General features: G+C 48.2%; 2 protein-coding genes across 2 annotated transcripts in view; both read left to right on the top strand.

The window, feature by feature from the left end:
• Positions 1-10451, top strand: part of mkrn1 (makorin, ring finger protein, 1) — a 38407-nt gene extending 27956 nt beyond the window's left edge. The window contains exons 4-8 of the mRNA XM_045215462.1: positions 2062-2291; positions 5283-5497; positions 7064-7174; positions 9457-9601; positions 9892-10451. Coding sequence (XP_045071397.1) covers positions 2062-2291; positions 5283-5497; positions 7064-7174; positions 9457-9601; positions 9892-10107 — 917 coding nt within the window. The 3' untranslated portion in view covers positions 10108-10451. The remainder of the gene's footprint in view (positions 1-2061; positions 2292-5282; positions 5498-7063; positions 7175-9456; positions 9602-9891) is intronic.
• A 6613-nt stretch (positions 10452-17064) lies between these two features.
• On the top strand, positions 17065-19145 carry tmem121b (transmembrane protein 121B). The gene has a single exon (XM_041853156.1). It carries the CDS (start codon positions 17109-17111, stop codon positions 18324-18326), a length of 1218 nt encoding a protein of 405 aa, XP_041709090.1. The 5' UTR covers positions 17065-17108; the 3' UTR covers positions 18327-19145.
• Positions 19146-27609: the final 8464 nt, after the last annotated feature.

The raw sequence follows: 27609 nt of genomic DNA, 5'->3' as shown, positions 1-27609 counted from the left end.
TCCCTATGGGGTGGACTTGATGTACTGTAGCGGTCTTCCTGTCTGTCCCTCTGTCTCCCTATGGGGTGGACTTGATGTACTGTAGCGGTCTTCCTGTCTGTCCCTCTGTCTCCCTATGGGGTGGACTTGATGTACTGTAGCGGTCTTCCTGTCTGTCCCTCTGTCTCCCTATGGGGTGGACTTGATGTACTGTAGCGGTCTTCCTGTCTGTCCCTCTGTCTCCCTATGGGGTGGACTTGATGTACTGTAGCGGTCTTCCTGTCTGTCCCTCTGTCTCCCTATGGGGTGGACTTGATGTACTGTAGCGGTCTTCCTGTCTGCCCCTCTGTCTCTCTATGGGGTGGACTTGATGTACTGTAGCGGTCTTCCTGTCTCCCTATGAGGTGGACTTGATGTACTGTAGCGGTCTTCCTGTCTGCCCCTCCGTCTCCCTATGGGGTGGACTGATGTACTGTAAGTGACCTAAGTCAATAAGACACAGCCACTTCATGTAGCAGCTATAGTTCCTACAAGCTCATTAAATCTGCCAATAATAACTCGTTTTCGATGATATACTCCCAGTGAAGTCCAAAATACAATAATGTCCGATGTTGAAATGTTTTTTTCTGGTGTGGCCAGCTACTGTGTGGGAGTTAGTGGAATGTTGAAAGACGTTGACTGCCACATTGGCAGCCCGTCAACCTGTATTATTCTGTGTCTGAGCCCTAACAGCGTTGTCTATCCCCTGGTCAGAGTCCCCCTGTAGATGCTCTGGTTGTTACAAGTAGACAGCATTTTCATCTAGCATCCTCAGTGACCTCAACCACAGAGTAGCCCAGTACAGAGCTGCTCAACCACAGAGTAGCCCCGTACAGAGCTGCTCAACCACAGAGTAGCCCCGTACAGAGCTGCTCAACCACAGAGTAGCCCCGTACAGAGCTGCTCAACCACAGAGTAGCCCAGTACAGAGCTGCTCAACCACAGAGTAGCCCCGTACAGAGCTGCTCAACCACAGAGTAGCCCCGTACAGAGCTGCTCAACCACAGAGTAGCCCCGTACAGAGCTGCTCAACCACAGAGTAGCCCCGTACAGAGCTGCTCAACCACAGAGTAGCCCCGTACAGAGCTGCTCAACCACAGAGTAGCCCCGTACAGAGCTGCTCAACCACAGAGTAGCCCCGTACAGAGCTGCTCAACCACAGAGTAGCCCAGTACAGAGCTGCTCAACCACAGAGGAGCCCCGTACAGAGCTGCTCAACCACAGAGTAGCCCCGTACAGAGCTGCTCAACCACAGAGTAGCCCCGTACAGAGCTGCTCAACCACAGAGTAGCCCCGTACAGAGCTGCTCAACCACAGAGTAGCCCAGTACAGAGCTGCTCAACCACAGAGTAGCCCCGTACAGAGCTGCTCCTCTCCCTGGTTGCAGCCCAAATGCCCCCCTTCCCATATAGTGCAGAACTTTTGGCCCATGTATGGGCACTGGTCAAAAGTAGGGCACTATATAGGAAATGGGGTGCCATTTGGGAATACACAGCATCCCCTTTCTGTTTGGCTGCTCCCCAATCCAGTCTCTCACTGAACAGGTGCCTTTGTCTTGTAGAGTAGGGTAGGGTAGGGTGACAGTGAGGGAGGAGAGAGAGAGTGTGTGAGTGACAGTGAGGGGGAAGAGAGCGAGAGCGAGAGTGTGAGTGACAGTGAGGGGGAAGAGAGAGAGAGTGTGAGTGACAGTGAGGGAGAAGAGAGAGAGAGAGAGATTTCCTTTTGGGGCATTTTAGCATCTTTATTTACAAGTTGGTTTATAGACCACCAGACCAATGAGGTAAATGAATGACAACATTTGTAGGAGCCAAGTCATTGAATGTTTCCATGTGTCTGTGTGTGTCCGGATCTCACCTCTCTCTCTCTCTCCCACCTCTCCTCTCTCACCTCTCCTCTCTCTCTCACCTCTCCTCTCTCTCACCTCTCCTCTCTCTCACCTCTCCTCTCTCTCACCTCTCCTCTCTCTCACCTCTCCTCTCTCTCACCTCTCCTCTCTCTCACCTCTCCTCTCTCTCACCTCTCCTCTCCTCTCCCCCCCATCAGACCCAGTGAAGTCTGAGGGCCCGGGGCCGGGGGTGGGTCCTCTGATGGCGCTAGAGAAAGACCCAGCGGTAGACGATAAGGAGTTGAGGAAGACTCTGTGTCCCTACGCCGCCATGGGGGAGTGCCGCTACGGACTCAACTGTGCCTATCTCCATGGTGACGTGTGTGACATGTGCGGCCTGCAGGTGCTCCATCCCTCCAACGACGCCCAGCGATCAGAACACACCAAGGTAATGGCCCTGTCGACACACACACCCAGCGATCAGAACACACCAAGGTAATGGCCCTGTCGACACACACGCCCAGCGATCAGAACACGCCAAGGTAATGGCCCTGTCGACACACACGCCCAGCGATCAGAACACACCAAGGTAATGGCCCTGTCGACACACACGCCCAGCGATCAGAACACACCAAGGTAATGGCCCTGTCGACACACACACACGCCCAGCGATCAGAACACACCAAGGTAATGGCCCTGTCGACACACACACACGCCCAGCGATCAGAACACGCCAAGGTAATGGCCCTGTCGACACACACGCCCAGCGATCAGAACACACCAAGGTAATGGCCCTGTCGACACACACGCCCAGCGATCAGAACACACCAAGGTAATGGCCCTGTCGACACACACACACGCCCAGCGATCAGAACACACCAAGGTAATGGCCCTGTCGACACACAGGCCCAGCGATCAGAACACACCAAGGTAATGGCCCTGTCGACACACACGCCCAGCGATCAGAACACACCAAGGTAATGGCCCTGTCGACACACAGGCCCAGCGATCAGAACACACCAAGGTAATGGCCCTGTCGACACACAGGCCCAGCGATCAGAACACACCAAGGTAATGGCCCTGTCGACACACACACACGCCCAGCGATCAGAACACACCAAGGTAATGGCCCTGTCGACACACACGCCCAGCGATCAGAACACACCAAGGTAATGGCCCTGTCGACACACACGCCCAGCGATCAGAACACACCAAGGTAATGGCCCTGTCGACACACAGGCCCAGCGATCAGAACACACCAAGGTAATGGCCCTGTCGACACACACGCCCAGCGATCAGAACACACCAAGGTAATGGCCCTGTCGACACACACGCCCAGCGATCAGAACACACCAAGGTAATGGCCCTGTCGACACACACACAGGCCCAGCGATCAGAACACACCAAGGTCCAACAAAGATACAGTCATCCTAACACCTCACAGGTGGAGCGGTCTGATTTAACATCAGTAGGGTGTGTGTGGTACTCAGTCTCCTTGTTTTACTGTCATATACTGGATTTATACACTACAAAGTATCAGTGTTCCAGAATTGAGACACTTATTTCATAAAACAATGATCAAGTCATTGGAAATGGTCAACTGCCCTGTGTGACGGTTTCCTGATGTTGTTCATAAATGTGGAAGTTTCTGGTGGTTAACTTTAACTTGTTTTGGTTTCCCCTCAGGCTTCATAATGCATTATAGTGGTTAGCTACACCTGTATTATTCCCCTCAGGCTTCATAATGCATTATAGCGGTTAGCTACACCTGTATTATTCCCCTCAGGCTTCATAATGCATTATAGTGGTTAGCTACACCTGTATTATTCCCCTCGGGCTTCATAATGCATGATAGCGGTTAGCTACACCTGTATTATTCCCCTCAGGCTTCATAATGCATTATAGCGGTTAGCTACACCTGTATTATTCCCCTCAGGCTTCATAATGCATTATAGCGGTTAGCTACACCTGTATTATTCCCCTCAGGCTTCATAATGCATTATAGCGGTTAGCTACACCTGTATTATTCCCCTCAGGCTTCATAATGCATTATAGCGGTTAGCTACACCTGTATTATTCCCCTCAGGCTTCATAATGCATTATAGCGGTTAGCTACACCTGTATTATTCCCCTCAGGCTTCATAATGCATTATAGCGGTTAGCTACACCTGTATTATTCCCCTCAGGCTTCATAATGCATTATAGCGGTTAGCTACACCTGTATTATTCCCCTCAGGCTTCATAATGCATTATAGCGGTTAGCTACACCTGTATTATTCCCCTCAGGGTTCATAATGCATTATAGCGGTTAGCTACACCTGTATTATTCCCCCTCAGGCTTCATAATGCATTATAGTGGTTAGCTACACCTGTATTATTCCCCCTCAGGCTTCATAATGCATTATAGCGGTTAACTACACCTGTATTATTCCCCTCAGGCTTCATAATGCATTATAGCGGTTAGCTACACCTTTATTATTTCCCTCAGGCTTCATAATGCATTATAGCGGTTAGCTACACCTGTATTATTCCCCCTCAGGCTTCATAATGCATTATAGCGGTTAGCTACACCTGTATTATTCCCCCTCAGGCTTCATAATGCATTATAGCGGTTAGCTACACCTGTATTATTCCCCCTCAGGCTTCATAATGCATTATAGCGGTTAACTACACCTGTATTATTCCCCTCAGGCTTCATAATGCATTATAGCGGTTAGCTACACCTGTATTATTCCCCTCAGGCTTCATAATGCATTATAGCGGTTAGCTACACCTGTATTATTCCCCTCAGGCTTCATAATGCATTATAGCGGTTAGCTACACCTGTATTATTCCCCTCAGGCTTCATAATGCATTATAGCGGTTAGCTACACCTGTATTATTCCCCTCAGGCTTCATAATGCATTATAGCGGTTAGCTACACCTGTATTATTCCCCTCAGGCTTCATAATGCATTATAGCGGTTAGCTACACCTGTATTATTCCCCTCAGGCTTCATAATGCATTATAGCGGTTAGCTACACCTGTATTATTCCCCTCAGGCTTCATAATGCATTATAGCGGTTAGCTACACCTGTATTATTCCCCTCAGGCTTCATAATGCATTATAGCGGTTAGCTACACCTGTATTATTCCCCTCAGGCTTCATAATGCATTATAGCGGTTAGCTACACCTGTATTCCCCTCAGGCTTCATAATGCATTATAGCGGTTAGCTACACCTGTATTATTCCCCCTCAGGCTTCATAATGCATTATAGCGGTTAGTTACACCTGTATTATTCCCCTCAGGCTTCATAATGCATTATAGCGGTTAGCTACACCTGTATTATTCCCCTCAGGCTTCATAATGCATTATAGCGGTTAGTTACACCTGTATTATTCCCCTCAGGCTTCATAATGCATTATAGCGGTTAGCTACACCTGTATTATTCCCCTCAGGCTTGCATGGAGGCCCATGAGAAGGACATGGAGATCTCGTTTGCCATCCAGCGCAGTAAGGACATGCAGTGCGGTGTGTGCATGGAGGTGGTGTTTGAGAAGGCCAACCCCAGCGAGAGACGATTCGGCATCCTGTCCAACTGCTGCCACTGCTACTGCCTCAAGTGCATCCGCAAGTGGAGGAGCGCCAAGACGTTCGAGAGCAAGATCATCAAGTAAGGAACTGGAGTAGTCCTTTAGTATCCTGAGGGGCAATTCATTTAGCAGCATGTAGGAAAAAATACTATGAACACATGACAATAAATATAGACCAGAAAACCAAAGCAGGATATACAGCAATATGTAGACTGGACTATTACTACAGCTTATTGAGGAAGATGATAGACTATATACTACTACAGCTTATTGAGGAAGATTATAGCAGCTGACGTGAAGGACAGTTTACACCTGTCAGTTTGACATGTAGGGAGCCGGTATCTGCGCTCTGAGGAAAACAAACAGAAATCCATGAAACGAGGGATGCTGGGAGTCCCTCAGAATGGAGGGCGCCTTTTACGTATGACTGGTGTCTGATACACGTGAGAGGTCAGTTAAGGCAGTGGACACAGTTTAGGTCTAACCGGGGGGGTGGGGGGGGCTTCTTGGTTCTTTCCGCAAGTGGAGGAGCGGCATGTAGTTTGAGAGCAAGGTCATCATGTAAGGAAGTGTTTCTCAACCTTTTTGAAACCAGGGACAGATACAGACAAGCAATGTCCCCTTGCGTGTCCGAGACGGACGAGTCCCCTCGCGTGTCCTAGACGGACGAGTCCCCTCGCGTGTCCTAGACGGACGAGTCCCCTCGCGTGTCCTAGACGGACGAGTCCCCTCGCGTGTCCTAGACGGACGAGTCCCCTCGCGTGTCCTAGACGGACGAGTCCCCTCGCGTGTCCTAGACGGACGAAGTCCCCTCGCGTGTCCTAGACGGACGAGTCCCCTCGCGTGTCCTAGACGGACGAGTCCCCTCGCGTGTCCTAGACGGACGAAGTCCCCTCGCGTGTCCTAGACGGACGAGTCCCCTCGCGTGTCCTAGACGGACGAGTCCCCTCGCGTGTCCGAGACGGACGAGTCCCCTCGCGTGTCCGAGACGGACGAGTCCCCTCGCGTGTCCGAGCCGGACGAAGTCCCCTCGCGTGTCCGAGCCGGACGAGTCCCCTCGCGTGTCCGAGCCGGACGAGTCCCCTCGCGTGTCCGAGCCGGACGAGTCCCCTCGCGTGTCCGAGCCGGACGGAGTCCCCTCGCGTGTCCGAGCCGGACGAGTCCCCTCGCGTGTCCGAGCCGGACGAGTCCCCTCGCGTGTCCGAGCCGGACGAGTCCCCTCGCGTGTCCGAGCCGGACGAGTCCCCTCGCGTGTCCGAGCCGGACGAGTCCCCTCGCGTGTCCGAGCCGGACGAGTCCCCTCGCGTGTCCGAGCCGGACGAGTCCCCTCGCGTGTCCGAGACGGACGAGTCCCCTCGCGTGTCCTAGACGGACGAGTCCCCTCGCGTGTCCTAGACGGACGAGTCCCCTCGCGTGTCCTAGACGGACGAGTCCCCTCGCGTGTCCTAGACGGACGAGTCCCCTCGCGTGTCCTAGACGGACGAGTCCCCTCGCGTGTCCGAGCCGGACGAGTCCCCTCGCGTGTCCGAGCCGGACGAGTCCCCTCGCGTGTCCGAGCCGGACGAGCTACGGTCCCTACTCTCAGACACAAGCTATGTTTTTTTCACTTGTTTTGACCTTATCCAACTAAACCTCTCTCTTCCCAGGTCCTGTCCAGAGTGTCGGATCACGTCCAACTTCGTCATCCCCAGTGAGTACTGGGTGGAGGACAAGGAAGACAAGCAGAAACTGATACAAAAATACAAGGATGGCATGGGGTAAGTTTTATGTACTGGTGGCATGGGGTAAGCTATGTACTGGTGGCATGGGGTAAGCTATGTGCTGATGGCATGGGGTAAGCTATGTACTGGTGGCATGGGGTAAGCTATGTGCTGATGGCATGGGGTACGCTATGTACTGGTGGCATGGGGTAAGCTATGTACTGGTGGCATGGGGTAAGCTATGTACTGGTGGCATGGGGTAAGCTATGTACTGGTGGCATGGGGTAAGCTATGTACTGATGGCATGGGGTAAGCTATGTACTGATGGCATGGGGTAAGCTATGTACTGGTGATAGGATGGCATGGGGTAAGCTATGTACTGGTGGCATTGGGTAAGCTATGTACTGGTGGCATTGGGTAAGCTATGTACTGATGGCATGGGGTAAGCTATGTACTGGTGATAGGATGGCATGGGGTAAGCTATGTACTGATGGCATGGGGTAAGCTATGGACTGATGGCATGGGGTAAGCTATGTACTGATGGCATGGGGTAAGCTATGTACTGATGGCATGGGGTAAGCTATGTGCTGATGATAGGATGGCATGGGGTAAGCTATGTACTGATGATAGGATGGCATGGGGTAAGCTATGTACTGATGATAGGATGGCATGGGGTTAAAGTGACTGCATAGATAATTAACGCCGAGTAGCAGGTGGGGGTGTCAATGTAAATAGTCCGGGTGGCCATTTTTGATTTAATTGTTCAGCAGTCTTATGGCTTGGGGGTAGAAGCTGTTGAGGAGCCTTTTGGACCTAGACTTGGCGCTCCGGTACCGCTTGCCCGTGCGGCAGCAGAGAGAACAGTTGACCGGTCTTACCATGAGCCTTCTCAGGAGGATGAAACACGTTGTGTAGAGCCCACAGATGGACTAGTCGGCTCTGTGTTTTATCTGTAATAATCACTGTCCTCTGCTGACTGAGCCTGTCTCTCTGTCTGTGTCCCGCAGGACTAAAGCCTGTATCTGTAATCACTGTCCTCTGCTGACTGAGCCTGTCTCTCTGTCTGTGTCCCGCAGGACTAAAGCCTGTATCTGTAATAATCACTGTCCTCTGCTGACTGAGCCTGTCTCTCTGTCTGTGTCCCGCAGGACTAAAGCCTGTATCTGTAATCACTGTCCTCTGCTGACTGAGCCTGTCTCTCTGTCTGTGTCCCGCAGGACTAAAGCCTGTATCTGTAATCACTGTCCTCTGCTGACTGAGCCTGTCTCTCTGTCTGTGTCCCGCAGGACTAAAGCCTGTATCTGTAATAATCACTGTCCTCTGCTGACTGAGCCTGTCTCTCTGTCTGTGTCCCGCAGGACTAAAGCCTGTATCTGTAATCACTGTCCTCTGCTGACTGAGCCTGTCTCTCTGTCTGTGTCCCGCAGGACTAAAGCCTGTATCTGTAATCACTGTCCTCTGCTGACTGAGCCTGTCTCTCTGTCTGTGTCCCGCAGGACTAAAGCCTGTATCTGTAATAATCACTGTCCTCTGCTGACTGAGCCTGTCTCTCTGTCTGTGTCCCGCAGGACTAAAGCCTGTATCTGTAATAATCACTGTCCTCTGCTGACTGAGCCTGTCTCTCTGTCTGTGTCCCGCAGGACTAAAGCCTGTATCTGTAATCACTGTCCTCTGCTGACTGAGCCTGTCTCTCTGTCTGTGTCCCGCAGGACTAAAGCCTGTATCTGTAATCACTGTCCTCTGCTGACTGAGCCTGTCTCTCTGTCTGTGTCCCGCAGGACTAAAGCCTGTATCTGTAATCACTGTCCTCTGCTGACTGAGCCTGTCTCTCTGTCTGTGTCCCGCAGGACTAAAGCCTGTATCTGTAATCACTGTCCTCTGCTGACTGAGCCTGTCTCTCTGTCTGTGTCCCGCAGGACTAAAGCCTGTATCTGTAATCACTGTCCTCTGCTGACTGAGCCTGTCTCTCTGTCTGTGTCCCGCAGGACTAAAGCCTGTATCTGTAATAATCACTGTCCTCTGCTGACTGAGCCTGTCTCTCTGTCTGTGTCCCGCAGGACTAAAGCCTGTATCTGTAATCACTGTCCTCTGCTGACTGAGCCTGTCTCTCTGTCTGTGTCCCGCAGGACTAAAGCCTGTATCTGTAATAATCACTGTCCTCTGCTGACTGAGCCTGTCTCTCTGTCTGTGTCCCGCAGGACTAAAGCCTGTATCTGTAATCACTGTCCTCTGCTGACTGAGCCTGTCTCTCTGTCTGTGTCCCGCAGGACTAAAGCCTGTATCTGTAATAATCACTGTCCTCTGCTGACTGAGCCTGTCTCTCTGTCTGTGTCCCGCAGGACTAAAGCCTGTCGGTACTTCGACCAGGGTCGTGGCACCTGTCCGTTTGGCTCCAACTGCTTCTACAAACACGCCTTCCCTGACGGACGGCTGGAGGAGCCTCAGCCGCAGAGAAGACAGTCGGGTTCCAACGGCAGGAACAGGGTAAGGTGGAGCGGCGCTCCGACACACGTCCTTTCCGTCAGAAATGGATGGAGCCTGTTTTGACCCGGGGTTCATACGTTAACAGACAACGATCTGTCATTTTGGACATTTTTCATATGGTCCAGAAGTTCCGTGGGGTTCAAACGTTAACAGACAACGATCTGTCATTTTGGACATTTTTTCATATGTTCCGGAAGTTTCTCAGCCATATTGTAACGCTTCCTGTTCTGCTTTCGTAATACCAAAACTAATTCCAGTTTTTAATATTACTGTTCTCCTCTCCCCTCCAGAACTCGAGGAGGACGCCCCTGTGGGAGCTGTTTGAAGAGCGGGAGAACAGCAGCGACTCCTTCGACAACGAGGACGAGGAGATGGTGACCTTTGAACTGAGCGAGATGCTCCTCATGCTCCTCGCTGCAGGGACCGACGAAGACGTCACCGACTCGGAGGACGAATGGGACTTGTTTCACGAAGAGCTGGACGATATCTACGAGATTTACCTATAGCACCACTCCTAGCTCTGACCTCTGACCCCCTAACCACCCTTCTTCACCCTATGCTACGCGCTAGAATGGACTGTCTTGTGTGTTTGGGACAGTAGCTTCTCTCCCCTGGTTGTCATGGCAGTGTCTTGAAGGCAGGCCATTCATTAATACATTAATTACTAAATGAAACGGATTAAAAAGACTTAAGAGAGCAGTTGGGTGGGGGTGTAAACATTTTCTAGAAACGTCCTGTCCTCCTGTCCTTGTGAATCTATCTATCCGTGTCGGGTTCATGTATTAACAAGAAAAAAATGCAAAAAAATTACAAACATTTTGAAAATATCGCTAATAAACGGTGGTGTTTATTTGTGGACGTGGGTTTGACTTACCATTTCAACCCAGGTGTTTTTAAGACTTTTTTTTTTGTTTGTTTTTTGGGAGGATGATGCGCCAACCAACTCTACACAACTACACTTCCTGGTGATGTCATGTCTGTGGTGGTCGTTGGGTATCGTAGTCCTCTGGTCATGCACTGAGTTGTATTGGGTGGAGGGAGACAGCAGTCCTGTCCACTTCCTGTATTCACATGCACCCTCTTATTGAGTCACTCTTTCCCTCCTCTCCCTCTCTCTCAAGGAGGGGGGACTCCCTCTGTCATGGGGGAGGGGGGACTCCCTCTGTCATGGGGGGAGGAGGGACTCCCTCTGTCAAGTAGAGGGGGAGGAGGGAACTCCCTCTGTCATGGGGGGGAGGGGGGACTCCCTCTGTCATGGGGGGGAGGGGACTCCCTCTGTCAAGTAGAGGGGGAGGGGGGACTCCCTCTGTCAAGTAGAGGGGGAGGAGGGAACTCCCTCTGTCAAGTAGAGGGGGAGGAGGGAACTCCCTCTGTCATGGGGGGGGGGACTCACTCTGTGAGGGGGGGGGGGAGACAGAGAGACTCACTCTGTCAGGGGGGAGGAGGGAACTCCCTCTGTCATGGGGGGACTCACTCTGTCAAGGGGGGGGAGGAGGGAACTCCCTCTGTCATGGGGGGGACTCACTCTGTCAAGGGGGGAGGAGGGAACTCCCTCTGTCATGGGGGGGGGACTCACTCTGTGAGGGGGGGAGACAGAGAGACTCACTCTGTCAAGGGGGGGAGGAGGGAACTCCCTCTGTCATGGGGGGAGGAGGGAACTCCCTCTGTCATGGGGGGGGACTCACTCTGTCAAGGGGGGGAGGAGGGAACTCCCTCTGTCATGGGGGGGACTCACTCTGTGAGGGGGGGAGACAGAGAGACTCACTCTGTCAAGGGGGGGACAACTTAGTTTTTTTTTTAATTTACATTTTAGTCATTTAGCAGACGCTCTTATCCAGAGCGACTTACAGTTAGTGAGTGCATACATTTTTCATACTGGCCCCCTGTGGGAAACGAACCCACAACCCTGGCGTTGCAAGCGCCATGCTCTACCAACTGAGCTACACGGGGACTCAAGTGTACGTTTTCTTTCCCCCGTCTCAATCGCAGGTATTGTTCAGGAACATGAATGACAAGTCCCTCCTCAGAACCAAGCTAAAAGGGACACTTGACGACCGCGTCCCAAATGGCACCATATTCACTGTACACTGAGTGTACAAAACATTAGGAACACCTTCCCAAAATTGTTGCTCTGGTCAAAAGTAGCGTTCTATATAGGGAATAGGGTGCCATTCTCTGGTCTAAAGTAGTGCACTATATAGGGAATAGGGTGCCATTTGGGACCCTTCTTCTCGTTGATCTCCATTAGAATGCACTATATTATGTTTCACTATTGTTTTCTATGGTCCACAACCATCCATCGTGACTTGAAATAATTAAAGTTTATTATCTAAGTTACCTGGGTTTACTGAGTGGAATTAATTATTTACCTGCTTCATTCTTTTTTACTCTGATATATTATGGCTTGTACTAATAATAATAATAATAATAATAATAATAATATGCCATTTGAACTACATGTGTGTCTACGCGTTAGAATTTCGGTTACATTTCTAATGTTGTGTGGGGCTCTGACCTAGTGCGTCTATCTAGTCTGATCTGTTACGCCATCCAGAATGCATTATTTTGTTATCCCACTAACTCAAGTCTCTACTAGGGGAAAAAGTCATTCAAGGTTTAGCCTTGCTTTGTCCCCTCTCTCTCTCTCTGAAGGTCTGTTGCCGTCCCAGCCAAGCAACCTTGGCATATTTTAATGTCGTGTCTGTGTCCGGTGGGGGAATTTTAAGTGACATCGGGGACGTGGTTCCATATTACTGTCTTGTCCATTTTGATATTCTCTCTGCTGTCATACTCTGAATGACATACAGTGCATTCGGAAAGTATTCAGACCCCCTTGACTTTTTCCACATTTTGTTACGTTACAGCCTTACTCTAAAATTGTTTTTTTTTTAATTACAAAACAATCTGTTAATCTACACACAAGACCCCATAATGACGAAGCAAAAACTGTTTAATACATTTTTGCAAATGTATTACAAATAAAAAAACGGATATTACATTTACATAAGTATTCAGACCCTTTACTCAGTACTTTGTTGACGCACCTTTGGCAGCGATAACAGCCTCGAGTCTTCTTGGGTATGAAGCTACAAGCTTGGCACACCTGTATTTGGGGAGTTTCTCCCATTCTTCTCTGCAGATCCTCTCAAGCTCTGTCAGGTTGGATGGGGAGCGTTGCTGCACAGCTATTTTCAGGTCTCTCCAGAGATGATCGATCAGGTTCAAGTCTGGTCTCTGGCTGGGCCACTCAAGGACATTCAGAGACTTGTCCCGAAGCCACTCCTGCATTGTCTTGGCTGTGTGCTTAGGGTCGTTGTCCTGTTGGAAGGTGAACCTTCGACCCAGTCTGAGGTCCTCTGGAGCAGGTTTTCATCAAGGATCTCTGTACTTTGCTCCGTTCATCTTTCCCTCGATCCTGACTAGTCTCCTAGTCCCTGCTGCTGAAAAACATCCCCACAGCATGATGCTGCCACCACCATGCTTCACCGTAAGGATGGTGCCAGATTTCCTCCAGACGTGACGCTTGGCATTTAGGCCAAAGAGTTCAATATTGGTTTCATCAGACCAGAGAATCTTGTTTCTCATGGTCTGAGAGTCTTTAGGTGACTTTTTGACAAACTCCAAGCGGGCTGTCATGTGCCTTTTACTGAGGAGTGGCTTCCGTCTGGCCACTCTACCATAAAGGCCTGATTGGTGGAGTGCTGCAGAGAGTGTTGTCCTTCTGGAAGGTTCTCCCATCTCCACAGAGGAACTCTGGAGCTCTGTCAGAGTGACCATCGGGTTCTTGGTCACCTCTCTGACCAAGGCCCTTCTCCCCCGATTGCTCAGTTTGGCCGGGCGGCCAGCTCTAGGAAGAGTCTTAGTGGTTCCAAATGTCTTCCATGTAAGAATGATGGAGGCCACTGTGTTCTTGGGGACCTTCAATGCTGCAGACATTTTTTCATACCCGTCCCCAGATCTGTGCCTCGACACAATCTTGTCTCGGAGCTCTACGAACAATTCCTTCGACGTCTTGGCTTGTCAACTGTGGGACCTTTTTATATAGACAGGTGTGTTCCTTTCCAAATCATGAACATTGAATTTACCACAGGTGTACTCCCATCAAGTTGTAGAAACATATCAAGGATGATCAATGGAAACAAGATGCACTGGAGCTCAATTTCGAGTCTCACAGCAAAGGGTCTGAATACTTATGTAAATAAGGTATTTCTGTTTATTTTTTTATACATTTGCACACATTTCTAAAAACCTGTTTTCGCTTTATGGGGTATTGTGTGTAGATGGGAGGATTTTTATTTATTTAATCCACTTTAGAATAAGGCTGTAACGTAACAAAATGTGCGAGGGGAAAAAAAAAGTTAAAGGGGTCTGAATACTTTCCGAATGCACTCTATGTCCCAAATGGCACCCTATTCCTTATAGTGAACTATGTTTTACCAGAGGTCAAAGGTTACCCTATTACACTATAGGGGGGGATGCAGAGCCCTGTGGGCCATGGTCAAAGGTTACCCTAGTACACTATAGGGGGGGATGCAGAGCCCTGTGGGCCATGGTCAAAGGTTACCCTAGTACACTATAGGGGGGGATGCAGAGCCCTGTGGGCCATGGTCAAAGGTTACCCTATTACACTATAGGGGGGGATGCAGAGCCCTGTGGGCCATGGTCAAAGGTTACCCTAGTACACTATAGGGGGGGATGCAGAGCCCTGTGGGCCATGGTCAAAGGTTACCCTAGTACACTATAGGGGGGATGCAGAGCCCTGTGGGCCATGGTCAAAGGTTACCCTAGTACACTATAGGGGGGATGCAGAGCCCTGTGGGCCATGGTCAAAGGTTACCCTAGTACACTATAGGGGGGATGCAGAGCCCTGTGGGCCATGGTCAAAGGTTACCCTAGTACACTATAGGGGGGATGCAGAGCCCTGTGGGCCATGGTCAAAGGTTACCCTAGTACACTATAGGGAGGGATGCAGAGCCCTGTGGGCCATGGTCAAAGGTTACCCTAGTACACTATAGGGGGGATGCAGAGCCCTGTGGGCCATGGTCAAAGGTTACCCTATTACACTATAGGGGGGATGCAGAGCCCTGTGGGCCATGGTCAAAGGTTACCCTAGTACACTATAGGGGGGATGCAGAGCCCTGTGGGCCATGGTCAAAGGTTACCCTATTACACTATAGGGGGATGCAGAGCCCTGTGGGCCATGGTCAAAGGTGACCCTATTACACTATAGGGGGGATGCAGAGCCCTGTGGGCCATGGTCAAAGGTTACCCTAGTACACTATAGGGGGGATGCAGAGCCCTGTGGGCCATGGTCAAAGGTTACCCTATTACACTATAGGGGGGATGCAGAGCCCTGTGGGCCATGGTCAAAGGTTACCCTAGTACACTATAGGGGGATGCAGAGCCCTGTGGGCCATGGTCAAAGGTTACCCTAGTACACTATAGGGAGGGATGCAGAGCCCTGTGGGCCATGGTCAAAGGTTACCCTATTACACTATAGGGGGGGATGCAGAGCCCTGTGGGCCATGGTCAAAGGTTACCCTATTACACTATAGGGGGGGATGCAGAGCCCTGTGGGCCATGGTCAAAGGTTACCCTAGTACACTATAGGGGGGGATGCAGAGCCCTGTGGGCCATGGTCAAAGGTTACCCTAGTACACTATAGGGGGGGATGAAGCCTGGGTAACAGATCCCAGTATTCTGGACACATGGAGAGACTGGTAGTCCAGCTAGAAATGATTCAGACCGGAGAACCAGACTAGCTCTGGTCCAGGGTGTCTTTCGACCGCGCGCTCACTATAGATGGCGATGGATGGTGAGGGCACTACCAACACCCTGCACCAGAGCTATAGGACTAGACGTGGCAGAGCCTCTGTTTCCTATATGACCACCTCTAGACGTGGCAGAGCCTCCGTTTCCTATATGACACCTCTAGATGTGGCAGAGCCTCTGTTTCCTATATGACCCCTCTAGACGTGGCAGAGCCTCCGTTTCCTATATGACACCTCTAGACGTGGCAGAGCCTCTGTTTCCTATATGACCCCTCTAGACGTGGCAGAGCCTCTGTTTCCTATATGACCCCTCTAGACGTGGCAGAGCCTCTGTTACCTCTATGACACCTCTAGACGTGGCAGAGCCTCTGTTTTCTATATGACGCCTCTAGACGTGGCAGAGCCTCTGTTTCCTATATGACACCTCTAGACGTGGCAGAGCCCCTGTTTCCTATATGACACCTCTAGACGTGGCAGAGCCTCTGTTTCCTATATGACCCCTCTAGACGTGGCAGAGCCTCTGTTTCCTATATGACCCCTCTAGACGTGGCAGAGCCTCTGTTTCCTATATGACCCCCCTAGACGTGGCAGAGCCTCTGTTTCCTATATGACCCCTCTAGACGTGGCAGACCCTCTGTTTCCTATATGACCCCTCTGTTTCCTATATGACCCCTCTAGACGTGGCAGAGCCTCTGTTTCCTATATGACACCTCTAGACGTGGCAGAGTCTCTGTTTCCTATATGACCCCTCTAGACGTGGCAGAGCCTCTGTTTCCTATATGACGTCTCTAGACGTGGCAGAGCCTCTGTTTCCTATATGACCCCTCTAGATGACCCCCCTAGACGTGGCAGAGCCTCTGTTTCCTATATGACGCCTCTAGACGTGGCAGAGCCTCTGTTTCCTATATGACGCCTCTGCAGAGGGGATGTAAGGGCCCTTGGTATTATAACTACTTTATTCCTGGCTACTCACTTTATAAATAGCCTTGCCTATCATTTGACAGGCACTCCTATAACATCAAGTTATTTTGCTTAACAAATCCTACGGATAGATCAACCGTTATCTCAACATGATTAATGTCCAACGTTGCAAAATATGGCGAAAAGGCGTCTCAAATAAAAAAATAATAATCCGGGGAAAAGCTCGAATAAACAGAACGATTGTGGCTACACATCTGCGCACACGGAAATAATTCCATCCAGCGCATTCCATTCCAGTGGGAGAGAAAATCCATGTCTTGGTTTACGCGCGCCCCACTGTGGCTCTCCAACCTTTAAAAGCAAAGACAGTACTGTATGAAGATGGGCAGAAACTGCTTCTCCAATTGAAATCCCCGATCACGCTTGTAGGCGATGTCATGGCGACGTTGGCTAGCTAGTGTAAGCTCATGCGCAAAAATACGTCATTGTGAATGCCGTTAAATCAAAGGCACTCCTTCAATATAAAGTCATTTTTGACGAAAATTAAAACGTTTCAGTTTGTCACTTTTCACGAAGTTGGAGTAATAACTCGTTGAACTACTTAAGACGTTGGCTCGAATATAGGTTGTGCCTTTAGATTTCGAGAAAGTTAACTAAGGAATAATTGTTCACTTCTCTCACTGACTTCTCAACCCCCGAACACCGGCCTGTTCCCGGAAGTCTCGCGATGTTGCGCCTCTGGGTTTAGAAACTCTGTGCTAAAAGCATCTATCATCTAGAAGAGAGGAGAGAAAGGGAGGCGAACGCGCAAATACATGCATACAATGATAGCAGAAATTGGTGCCAAGGCCAGCTCCAGCTATCCCCATCCCCAAGCAGCTGTGATCTGCCCTGACTCACCCGTTTCATCGGCCCCGGACCACGGCGTCGGACAGCTGTTCATCCGTAGCGCCTCGTCCAGGAGGGACACACAGACGTCCGCGGGAAGTATCAACCCAGACGAGAGCTCCATCAAGCCGCTGGTATCCGGAGTATCCTCCGCTGCTACAGCCGCCTATATCATGACCTCGGGGGAATTCATGCAGACCGCTCCCCTGTTCGGCCAGAGGTCCAAGAGGAACGTTCTCTACAAGATCCTGTGTTTCCTCATTCTGATATTCCAAGGAGGCATTCTAGATTTCTACCTCATCATCTTCACGGATCTGTACTGGTGCTCGTGGATCGCCACGGACCTGGTGGTGATCTCCGGCTGGGGGATCTTCTTCGTGAAGAACGCCAGGAGCAAGAGAGAGCGGGCGTGTGGATTCCACCAGAAGAGCTCTATATTCGGCTGTAACCTCGGGGAGTTTACCTACGCCTACCTGGCCTGGCTTATCTACGTGATCGCATGCACCCCTAAAATGGTCCTCGTTCTGGAGACTTCGATATTAGATCTCATCGCGCTCAAAGTTCCGTTCGGTGTAACTGGATTTAAGATCATCATGTTGCTCTCGGCCCCATTGCTCTACTGCCTCATCAATTCTATCACAGAGGACCAGAACGGAGCCACGCGCCACCGGTCCCAGAGCTGCTTCACGACCACCTGTCTGGACCTCGTGGACTGCTTCACCCTGGTGGAGATGCTTCTGAGGAACGAGATACCGACGGTCTATTTAAAATACACGGTCATCTCGGTGTATTTCATCGCCCTGGGCGTCCCGGTGGTGTGGTTATATGAGCTGACGGCCTCCGAGATGCGGTGTCGCTGGGTCTGGGCTAGGTTCCTGACCGGGGTGTTGGTCAACGCTCCACTTCTGGTGGTCCGGTGCTTCCAGGTGTATGTTCACAAGATGCCCGTGTCGGTGTTCATGTTTAAGAATATGTTCTTCCTGGCCTGTAAGAGTCTGGACCTGATGGAGCAGTGCTTCACAGTGCGGGGAGTCAAGAGGTTCGGCGAGGGAAGCAACCCGGCGCAGTTCTCTCACTGTGTCTCGGAGAACGATATGTGTCCCCACGGATATGTCAACACCCTGGCCGTTACCACGCAGTCCTAGGCCGGCTTGGATCTCACCCTGGCCGTCACTACCTAGACCTAAAACGGCCTGGATTTTTGATTTTATCCCCCCGGAGGATGGAAGGCACATGAGTGATGATGGAGGAAGAATTTTGAGGGACAGGACAGGGGATACGTCCCAAACGGCACAGTATGCCCTATATAGTGCATTACTTTTGACTAGGGCTCATGGGGCTTTGGTCAAAATTAGTGCAATATATAGGGAATAGGGTGCCAATGGGGATGCACCTGGGTGGGGACGCACGCCAGGTGTCAATCAACAACAGCTTTATTGACGATTTCTCATTTATTCAGATGAACATCGATCACAACAGGTGCTACAGAATCATTATGCATCAACTACAGCTGTGATAGACCTGGCCTCTGGGTATTCTTGTGAAGTAGTGGTGGTGGTGGTTGATTTAGTGGGGTTCGTGAATTGAAATCATTGACTTGCACTTGAATTGTGGGGTACTTTAGAAAAGTGAGAATCGTTTTCTTTGTTTTTATTTGATGGATTAGTTGGCAAAGTGCAAGAAAGATTGTGGTTTGAAATGGAATCTTGGACATGGTCTCAATGTCGATGTAAATTCATGTTTTAATATTGGTAAGTCTCGTCTCCCAATCTGTGAAACTTCCAAATACCATTTCCTAATCAATTAATAGATGGAAACCTTGTGGTAATTTAGATGCGTAATTAGTGCGTAATTGCGGTATACGTAATGATTCCAATGTTTAATCATGTCCTCTCAGTTCCTAAACCCTTTTGGGGGGATATGTAATGTTTTATCAATATAAATCAATTGATATTTCTTAAGAATTTGACATCGCTATGTGCATTTTACTGTATGCTTTGAAGTACCATGACAATACGTCATGTCAAATGATGAGACACGGAGCAGACATCCCATTGAGCAGCTATGTATTACTCTCTGTGTCTGTCTCTCTCTCTCTCTCTCTCCTCAAGACAAGGCCTACCTCTTTGCATCCAGTCAATATCATCTGGGCTAGCTATCGGTCAACATGTTTACCGACATTCTTGACTGATGGAATTTATACAGGGTCAGCCATTGCAATTTGTCACGAGAAATTTTAAAGGAGCTTCAAAAAAATGTTTTTGAATAGAGGGCGTTATAAATGTTATAACATTTCGATATAACGTGGTGAGACAATCTTTCTCCAAGGTGCTATGAAGGAATGTGGAGCGATGGGATAAGATGGGAGTGACGTTGATATGCGAGGTGTTTGACATCCTATTGCAGGAACTCTGGGTGAACAGAATAACCCACCTATTACCGACAGAAGGCCCTTATGTAGATGAGGTCAAGAGGTCACTGCACGACCAATAGAACAGGGTCGCAGACAAATTGGAGAATATATCACAGCCGTACACTTGTCATCCCAAATGTAGGTCCCTGTTTCCCCTGTTGGTCTTATCGTACAGTATCTCTGGTGAAAAACACAAATACAAAATGATGTTAGGTAAAAAAATGCCAAATACATATTGGTAATGACTGGGATCTGCAGAGCAGACACTCGTACAGTATATAACATCAGCCTACATCTTGGATTAACTGCGCTACTAAAAGCAGTCCATTTAGTTTCCAGTGCCTCGGCCTCTGGTCATTAAATAGATCTTGGATTTACTGCGCTACTAAAAGTAGTCCATTTAGTTTCCAGTGCCTCGGCCTCTGGTCATTGAATAGATCTTGGATTTACTGCGCTACTAAAAGCAGTCCATTTAGTTTCCAGTGCCTCGGCCTCTGGTCATTAAATAGATATTGGATTTACTGCGCTACTAAAAGCAGTCCATTTAGTTTCCAGTGCCTCGGCCTCTGGTCATTAAATAGATATTGGATTTACTGCGCTACTAAAAGCAGTCCATTTAGTTTCCAGTGCCTCGGCCTCTGGTCATTAAATAGATCTTGGATTTACTGCGCTACTAAAAGTAGTCCATTTAGTTTCCAGTGCCTCGGCCTCTGGTCATTAAATAGATCTTGGATTTACTGCGCTACTAAAAGCAGTCCATTTCGTTTCCAGTGCCTCGGCCTCTGGTCATTAAATACATCTTGGATTTACTGCGCTACTAAAAGTAGTCAATTTAGTTTCCAGTGCCTCGGCCTCTGGTCATTAAATTGATCTTGGATTTACTGCGCTACTAAAAGTAGTCCATTTAGTTTCCAGTGCCTCGGCCTCTGGTCATTAAATAGATCTTGGATTTACTGCGCTACTAAAAGTAGTCCATTTAGTTTCCAGTGCCTCGGCCTCTGGTCATTAAATACATATTGGATTTACTGCGCTACTAAAAGCAGTCCATTTAGTTTCCAGTGCCTCGGCCTCTGGTCATTAAATAGATCTTGGATTTACTGCGCTACTAAAAGTAGCCCATTTAGTTTCCAGTGCCTCGGCCTCTGGTCATTAAATAGATCTTGGATTTACTGCGCTACTAAAAGTAGTCCATTTAGTTTCCAGTGCCTCGGCCTCTGGTCATTAAATAGATCTTGGATTTACTGCGCTACTAAAAGCAGTCCATTTAGTTTCCAGTGCCTCGGCCTCTGGTCATTAAATAGATCTTGGATTTACTGCGCTACTAAAAGTAGTCCATTTAGTTTCCAGTGCCTCGGCCTCTGGTCATTAAATAGATCTTGGATTTACTGCGCTACTAAAAGTAGTCCATTTAGTTTCCAGTGCCTCGGCCTCTGGTCATTAAATAGATCTTGGATTTACTGCGCTACTAAAAGTAGTCCATTAAGTTTCCAGTGCCTCGGCCTCTGGTCATTAAATAGATCTTGGATTTACTGCGCTACTAAAAGTAGTCAATTTAGTTTCCAGTGCCTCTGCCTCTGGTCATTGAATAGATCTTGGATTTACTGCGCTACTAAAAGTAGTCCATTTAGTTTCCAGTGCCTCGGCCTCTGGTCATTAAATAGATCTTGGATTTACTGCGCTACTAAAAGTAGTCCATTTAGTTTCCAGTGCCTCGGCCTCTGGTCATTAAATAGATCTTGGATTTACTGCGCTACTAAAAGCAGTCCATTTAGTTTCCAGTGCCTCGGCCTCTGGTCATTAAATAGATCTTGGATTTACTGCGCTACTAAAAGCAGTCCATTTAGTTTCCAGTGCCTCGGCCTCTGGTCATTAAATAGATTTTGGATTTACTGCGCTACTAAAAGCAGTCCATTTAGTTTCCAGTGCCTCGGCCTCTGGTCATTAAATAGATCTTGGATTTACTGCGCTACTAAAAGTAGTCCATTTAGTTTCCAGTGCCTCGGCCTCTGGTCATTAAATAGATCTTGGATTTACTGCGCTACTAAAAGTAGTCCATTTAGTTTCCAGTGCCTCGGCCTCTGGTCATTAAATAGATCTTGGATTTACTGCGCTACTAAAAGTAGTCCATTACGTTTCCAGTGCCTCGGCCTCTGGTCATTAAATAGATTTTGGATTTACTGCGCTACTAAAAGTAGTCCATTTAGTTTCCAGTGCTTCGGCCTCTGGTCATTAAATACATCTTGGATTTACTGCGCTACTAAAAGTAGTCCATTTAGTTTCCAGTGCCTCGGCCTCTGGTCATTAAATAGATCTTGGATTTACTGCGCTACTAAAAGCAGTCCATTTCGTTTCCAGTGCCTCGGCCTCTGGTCATTAAATACATCTTGGATTTACTGCGCTACTAAAAGTAGTCAATTTAGTTTCCAGTGCCTCGGCCTCTGGTCATTAAATTGATCTTGGATTTACTGCGCTACTAAAAGTAGTCCATTTAGTTTCCAGTGCCTCGGCCTCTGGTCATTAAATAGATCTTGGATTTACTGCGCTACTAAAAGTAGTCCATTTAGTTTCCAGTGCCTCGGCCTCTGGTCATTAAATACATATTGGATTTACTGCGCTACTAAAAGCAGTCCATTTAGTTTCCAGTGCCTCGGCCTCTGGTCATTAAATAGATCTTGGATTTACTGCGCTACTAAAAGTAGCCCATTTAGTTTCCAGTGCCTCGGCCTCTGGTCATTAAATAGATCTTGGATTTACTGCGCTACTAAAAGTAGTCCATTTAGTTTCCAGTGCCTCGGCCTCTGGTCATTAAATAGATCTTGGATTTACTGCGCTACTAAAAGCAGTCCATTTAGTTTCCAGTGCCTCGGCCTCTGGTCATTAAATAGATCTTGGATTTACTGCGCTACTAAAAGTAGTCCATTTAGTTTCCAGTGCCTCGGCCTCTGGTCATTAAATAGATCTTGGATTTACTGCGCTACTAAAAGTAGTCCATTTAGTTTCCAGTGCCTCGGCCTCTGGTCATTAAATAGATCTTGGATTTACTACGCTACTAAAAGTAGTCCATTAAGTTTCCAGTGCCTCGGCCTCTGGTCATTAAATAGATCTTTGATTTACTGCGCTACTAAAAGTAGTCAATTTAGTTTCCAGTGCCTCTGCCTCTGGTCATTGAATAGATCTTGGATTTACTGCGCTACTAAAAGTAGTCCATTTAGTTTCCAGTGCCTCGGCCTCTGGTCATTAAATAGATCTTGGATTTACTGCGCTACTAAAAGTAGTCCATTTAGTTTCCAGTGCCTCGGCCTCTGGTCATTAAATAGATCTTGGATTTACTGCGCTACTAAAAGCAGTCCATTAAGTTTCCAGTGCCTCGGCCTCTGGTCATTAAATAGATCTTGGATTTACTGCGCTACTAAAAGCAGTCCATTTAGTTTCCAGTGCCTCGGCCTCTGGTCATTAAATACATCTTGGATTTACTGCGCTACTAAAAGCAGTCCATTTAGTTTCCAGTGCCTCTGCCTCTGGTCATTAAATACATCTTGGATTTACTGCGCTACTAAAAGTAGTCCATTTAGTTTCCAGTGCCTCGGCCTCTGGTCATTAAATAGATCTTGGATTTACTGCGCTACTAAAAGTAGTCCATTTAGTTTCCAGTGCCTCGGCCTCTGGTCATTAAATAGATCTTGGATTTACTGCGCTACTAAAAGTAGCCCATTTAGTTTCCAGTGCCTCGGCCTCTGGTCATTAAATAGATCTTGGATTTACTGCGCTACTAAAAGTAGTCCATTTAGTTTCCAGTGCCTCGGCCTCTGGTCATTAAATACATCTTGGATTTACTGCGCTACTAAAAGCAGTCCATTTAGTTTCCAGTGCCTCGGCCTCTGGTCATTAAATAGATCTTGGATTTACTGCGCTACTAAAAGCAGTCCATTTAGTTTCCAGTGCCTCGGCCTCTGGTCATTAAATAGATCTTGGATTTACTGCGCTACTAAAAGCAGTCCATTTAGTTTCCAGTGCCTCGGCCTCTGATCATTAAATAGATCTTGGATTTACTGCGCTACTAAAAGCAGTCCATTTAGTTTCCAGTGCCTCGGCCTCTGGTCATTAAATAGATCTTGGATTTACTGCGCTACTAAAAGCAGTCCATTTAGTTTCCAGTACCTCAGCCTCTGGTCATTAAATAGATTTTGGATTTACTGCGCTACTAAAAGTAGTCCATTTAGTTTCCAGTGCCTCGGCCTCTGGTCATTAAATAGATCTTGGATTTACTGCGCTACTAAAAGTAGTCCATTTAGTTTCCAGTGCCTCGGCCTCTGGTCATTAAATAGATATTGGATTTACTGCGCTACTAAAAGTAGTCCATTACGTTTCCAGTGCCTCGGCCTCTGGTCATTAAATAGATCTTGGATTTACTGCGCTACTAAAAGTAGTCCATTTAGTTTCCAGTGCCTCGGCCTCTGGTCATTAAATACATCTTGGATTTACTGCGCTACTAAAAGTAGTCCATTTAGTTTCCAGTGCCTCGGCCTCTGGTCATTAAATACATATTGGATGTAATATAATGAACTCAACCTAATGGTGATCTGTGACATTTCCTGATCCTGTTTCTTATTCACTTGTCTGATGGGAAAACAGTGAGCTGAATATAGCCTGAGTGCCAGTCTGTATGTGCCATCATGCCAACGCCTTGTCACTCAGCCTCATTGCATGCCAAACTGTATGTCTTGACAATGACGGCACGGAGCTGGCAAGAACACCAACTGATCTAATGTAACAGGGTTGCTTCCGTCCCTCTCCTCGCCCCCTACCTGGGCTTGAACCAGGGACCCTCTGCACACATCGACAACAATCACCCCTCGAAGCACCGTTACCCGTCGCTCCACAAAAGCCGCGGTCCTTTGCAGAGCAATGGGGAAACAACTACTTCAACGTCTCAGAGCGAGCGACGTCACCGATTGAAATGCTACTAGCGCGCACCGCTAACCGTTTCACTCCGGTTACACTAAGACCAGGCTATGCTGAATGTGCAGGTTGAGGATGAATAGGAATTATAAACTGCTACGAAAACGTTGTGCCTTTTGAGTGCAGTGTTGAAACAGTGTTGTCAGGTTGGGGGATTGTGGATGGCTTTCTTCATTAAGTGTTGTGTACACGAGTTGTGGACTAAAAGGAAGTGATATTTTATCATATAAAGTCAAATGAAAATATTTCTATTGAGGGATTTTAAAATGAGTTGTCCTTCTGCCTAGCCTTATGTTGACTGATTGCACTCAAATTAAAAAATGGAATGGCTCTTTCTTGCTTCTGTTTGTTCATAATCAATCAAGACAAAAGTATTTACATGTTATTATGTGCAGTCAATTGGTGTAAAAGATGGAGACTCGTGATCAACCAGACAAAAACACAGATAATTCATTTGAGAAAACCAGGTACTAAGATACGTTTTTTTTCTTCCAGTTTTTGTTTTGGTGAAGACGTTCTTAAGTTTACTAGCAATTATAAATATTTGTGTATTTTTACCGATGAACATATGACCTTTCTATACGGAACGTCTGCCCGACTCCGCAAGTAACGCTCTTAGGGGGAGTTATAGGAAAAACAAAAACACTAAAAGATATTGGTGTATGCTACATATTCCAAACTGTGTCAGACACGAGCGTGTCCTGTTCTGGATTATTTAGCAGGTGCCAAGAGGTATCCTAAAAAATGAACAGAGCAGTACGTTACTTTTTATGTGTCCACAAGTTTGCACCTATACTTGCAATTACTGGGGACACGGGCTGGGAAACCCTGTGAGGTGAGATGGAAGGCGTGTACGGTGAGACTTTGGAATAGATTGTTGGATATGCCAACTGCCAGAATAGCCAGTCAAGTTTTTCAATGGAATCTATCCATAGGGGGGAGCCTGGGCAACTGAAATGTCTGACCTTTTTCAACAGTCTGACCGTGAACATCTGTATGACAACCAAATTAAGGGAGACATAGATATGATTTTTTTTTAAACAACTGTTGATGCAATATGAAAGAAAATGGGTGGAGGAGATTAATCATAAACCCAAATTGAGAACCTTTTGTTTGATTAAGGGTGAATTGGTGTGTGAGAGATATATTATGTATAACCTACCTAAACGCAAGAGATCGCTATGTACACAGGTATGATCAGGGACATTGTCTCTGCGTATTGAAAACAGGTCGGTATTGTGGTGAAACGGAAGAGGAAAGACTATGTAACTATCGTGACCTGGAAGAAATAGAGAATGAAACTAATTTGATCCTCTACTGCCCTTTCTACCACGATATACGCTTGCTCTTATTCCAGAAAGCACACCAGATATACCCTGGCATTATGTAGCTGAGGAGACAGACCACCAGATATACCCTGGCATTATGTGGCTGAGGAGACAGACCACCAGATATACCCTGGCATTATGTGGCTGAGGAGACAGACCACCAGATATACCCTGGCATTATGTAGCTGAGGAGACAGACCACCAGATATACCCTGGCATTATGTGGCTGAGGAGACAGACCACCAGATATACCCTGGCATTATGTAGCTGAGGAGACAGACGACCAGATATACCCTGGCATTATGTGGCTGAGGAGACAGACCACCAGATATACCCTGGCATTATGTGGCTGAGGAGACAGACCACCAGATATACCCTGGCATTATGTGGCTGAGGAGACAGACCACCAGATATACCCTGGCATTATGTGGCTGAGGAGACAGACCACCAGATATACCCTGGCATTATGTAGCTGAGGAGACAGACCACCAGATATACCCTGGCATTATGTGGCTGAGGAGACAGACCACCAGATATACCCTGGCATTATGTGGCTGAGGAGACAGACCACCAGATATACCCTGGCATTATGTGGCTGAGGAGACAGACCACCAGATATACCCTGGCATTATGTGGCTGAGGAGACAGACCACCAGATATACCCTGGCATTATGTAGCTGAGCCATGAGGAGACAGACCACCAGATATACCCTGGCATTATGTGGCTGAGGAGACAGACCACCAGATATACCCTGGCATTATGTGGCTGAGGAGACAGACCACCAGATATACCCTGGCATTATGTGGCTGAGGAGACAGACCACCAGATATACCCTGGCATTATGTGGCTGAGGAGACAGACCACCAGATATACCCTGGCATTATGTGGCTGAGGAGACAGACCACCAGATATACCCTGGCATTATGTGGCTGAGGAGACAGACCACCAGATATACCCAGGCATTATGTGGCTGAGGAGACAGACCACCAGATATACCCTGGCATTATGTGGCTGAGGAGACAGACCACCAGATATACTCAGGCATTATGTGGCTGAGGAGACAGACCACCAGATATACCCTGGCATTATGTGGCTGAGGAGACAGACCACCAGATATACCCAGGCATTATGTGGCTGAGGAGACAGACCACCAGATATACCCTGGCATTATGTGGCTGAGGAGACAGACCACCAGATATACCCTGGCATTATGTGGCTGAGGAGACAGACCACCAGATATACCCTGGCATTATGTGGCTGAGGAGACAGACCACCAGATATACCCTGGCATTATGTAGCTGAGCCATGAGGAGACAGACCACCAGATATACCCTGGCATTATGTGGCTGAGGAGACAGACCACCAGATATACCCTGGCATTATGTGGCTGAGGAGACAGACCACCAGATATACCCTGGTATTATGTAGCTGAGGAGACAGACCACCAGATATACCCTGGCATTATGTGGCTGAGGAGACAGACCACCAGATATACCCTGGCATTATGTGGCTGAGGAGACAGACCACCAGATATACCCTGGCATTATGTGGCTGAGCCATGAGGAGACAGACCACCAGATATACCCCTGGCATTATGTGGCTGAGGAGACAGACCACCAGATATACCCTGGCATTATGTGGCTGAGGAGACAGACCACCAGATATACCCTGCCATTATGTGGCTGAGGAGACAGACCACCAGATATACCCCTGGCATTATGTGGCTG

Source organism: Coregonus clupeaformis, unplaced genomic scaffold, assembly GCF_020615455.1.
Source record: "Coregonus clupeaformis isolate EN_2021a unplaced genomic scaffold, ASM2061545v1 scaf0447, whole genome shotgun sequence".
NCBI classification, from domain to species: domain Eukaryota; kingdom Metazoa; phylum Chordata; class Actinopteri; order Salmoniformes; family Salmonidae; genus Coregonus; species Coregonus clupeaformis.
Note: the sequence above shows the minus strand (reverse complement) of the source record. Positions and strands in the feature narration are given on the sequence as shown.

Coding starts and splice junctions, on each gene's coding strand:
- tmem121b (XM_041853156.1), top strand. CDS start 17,109: ATGCATACAATGATAGCAGAAATTGGTGCCAAGGCCAGCTCCAGCTAT.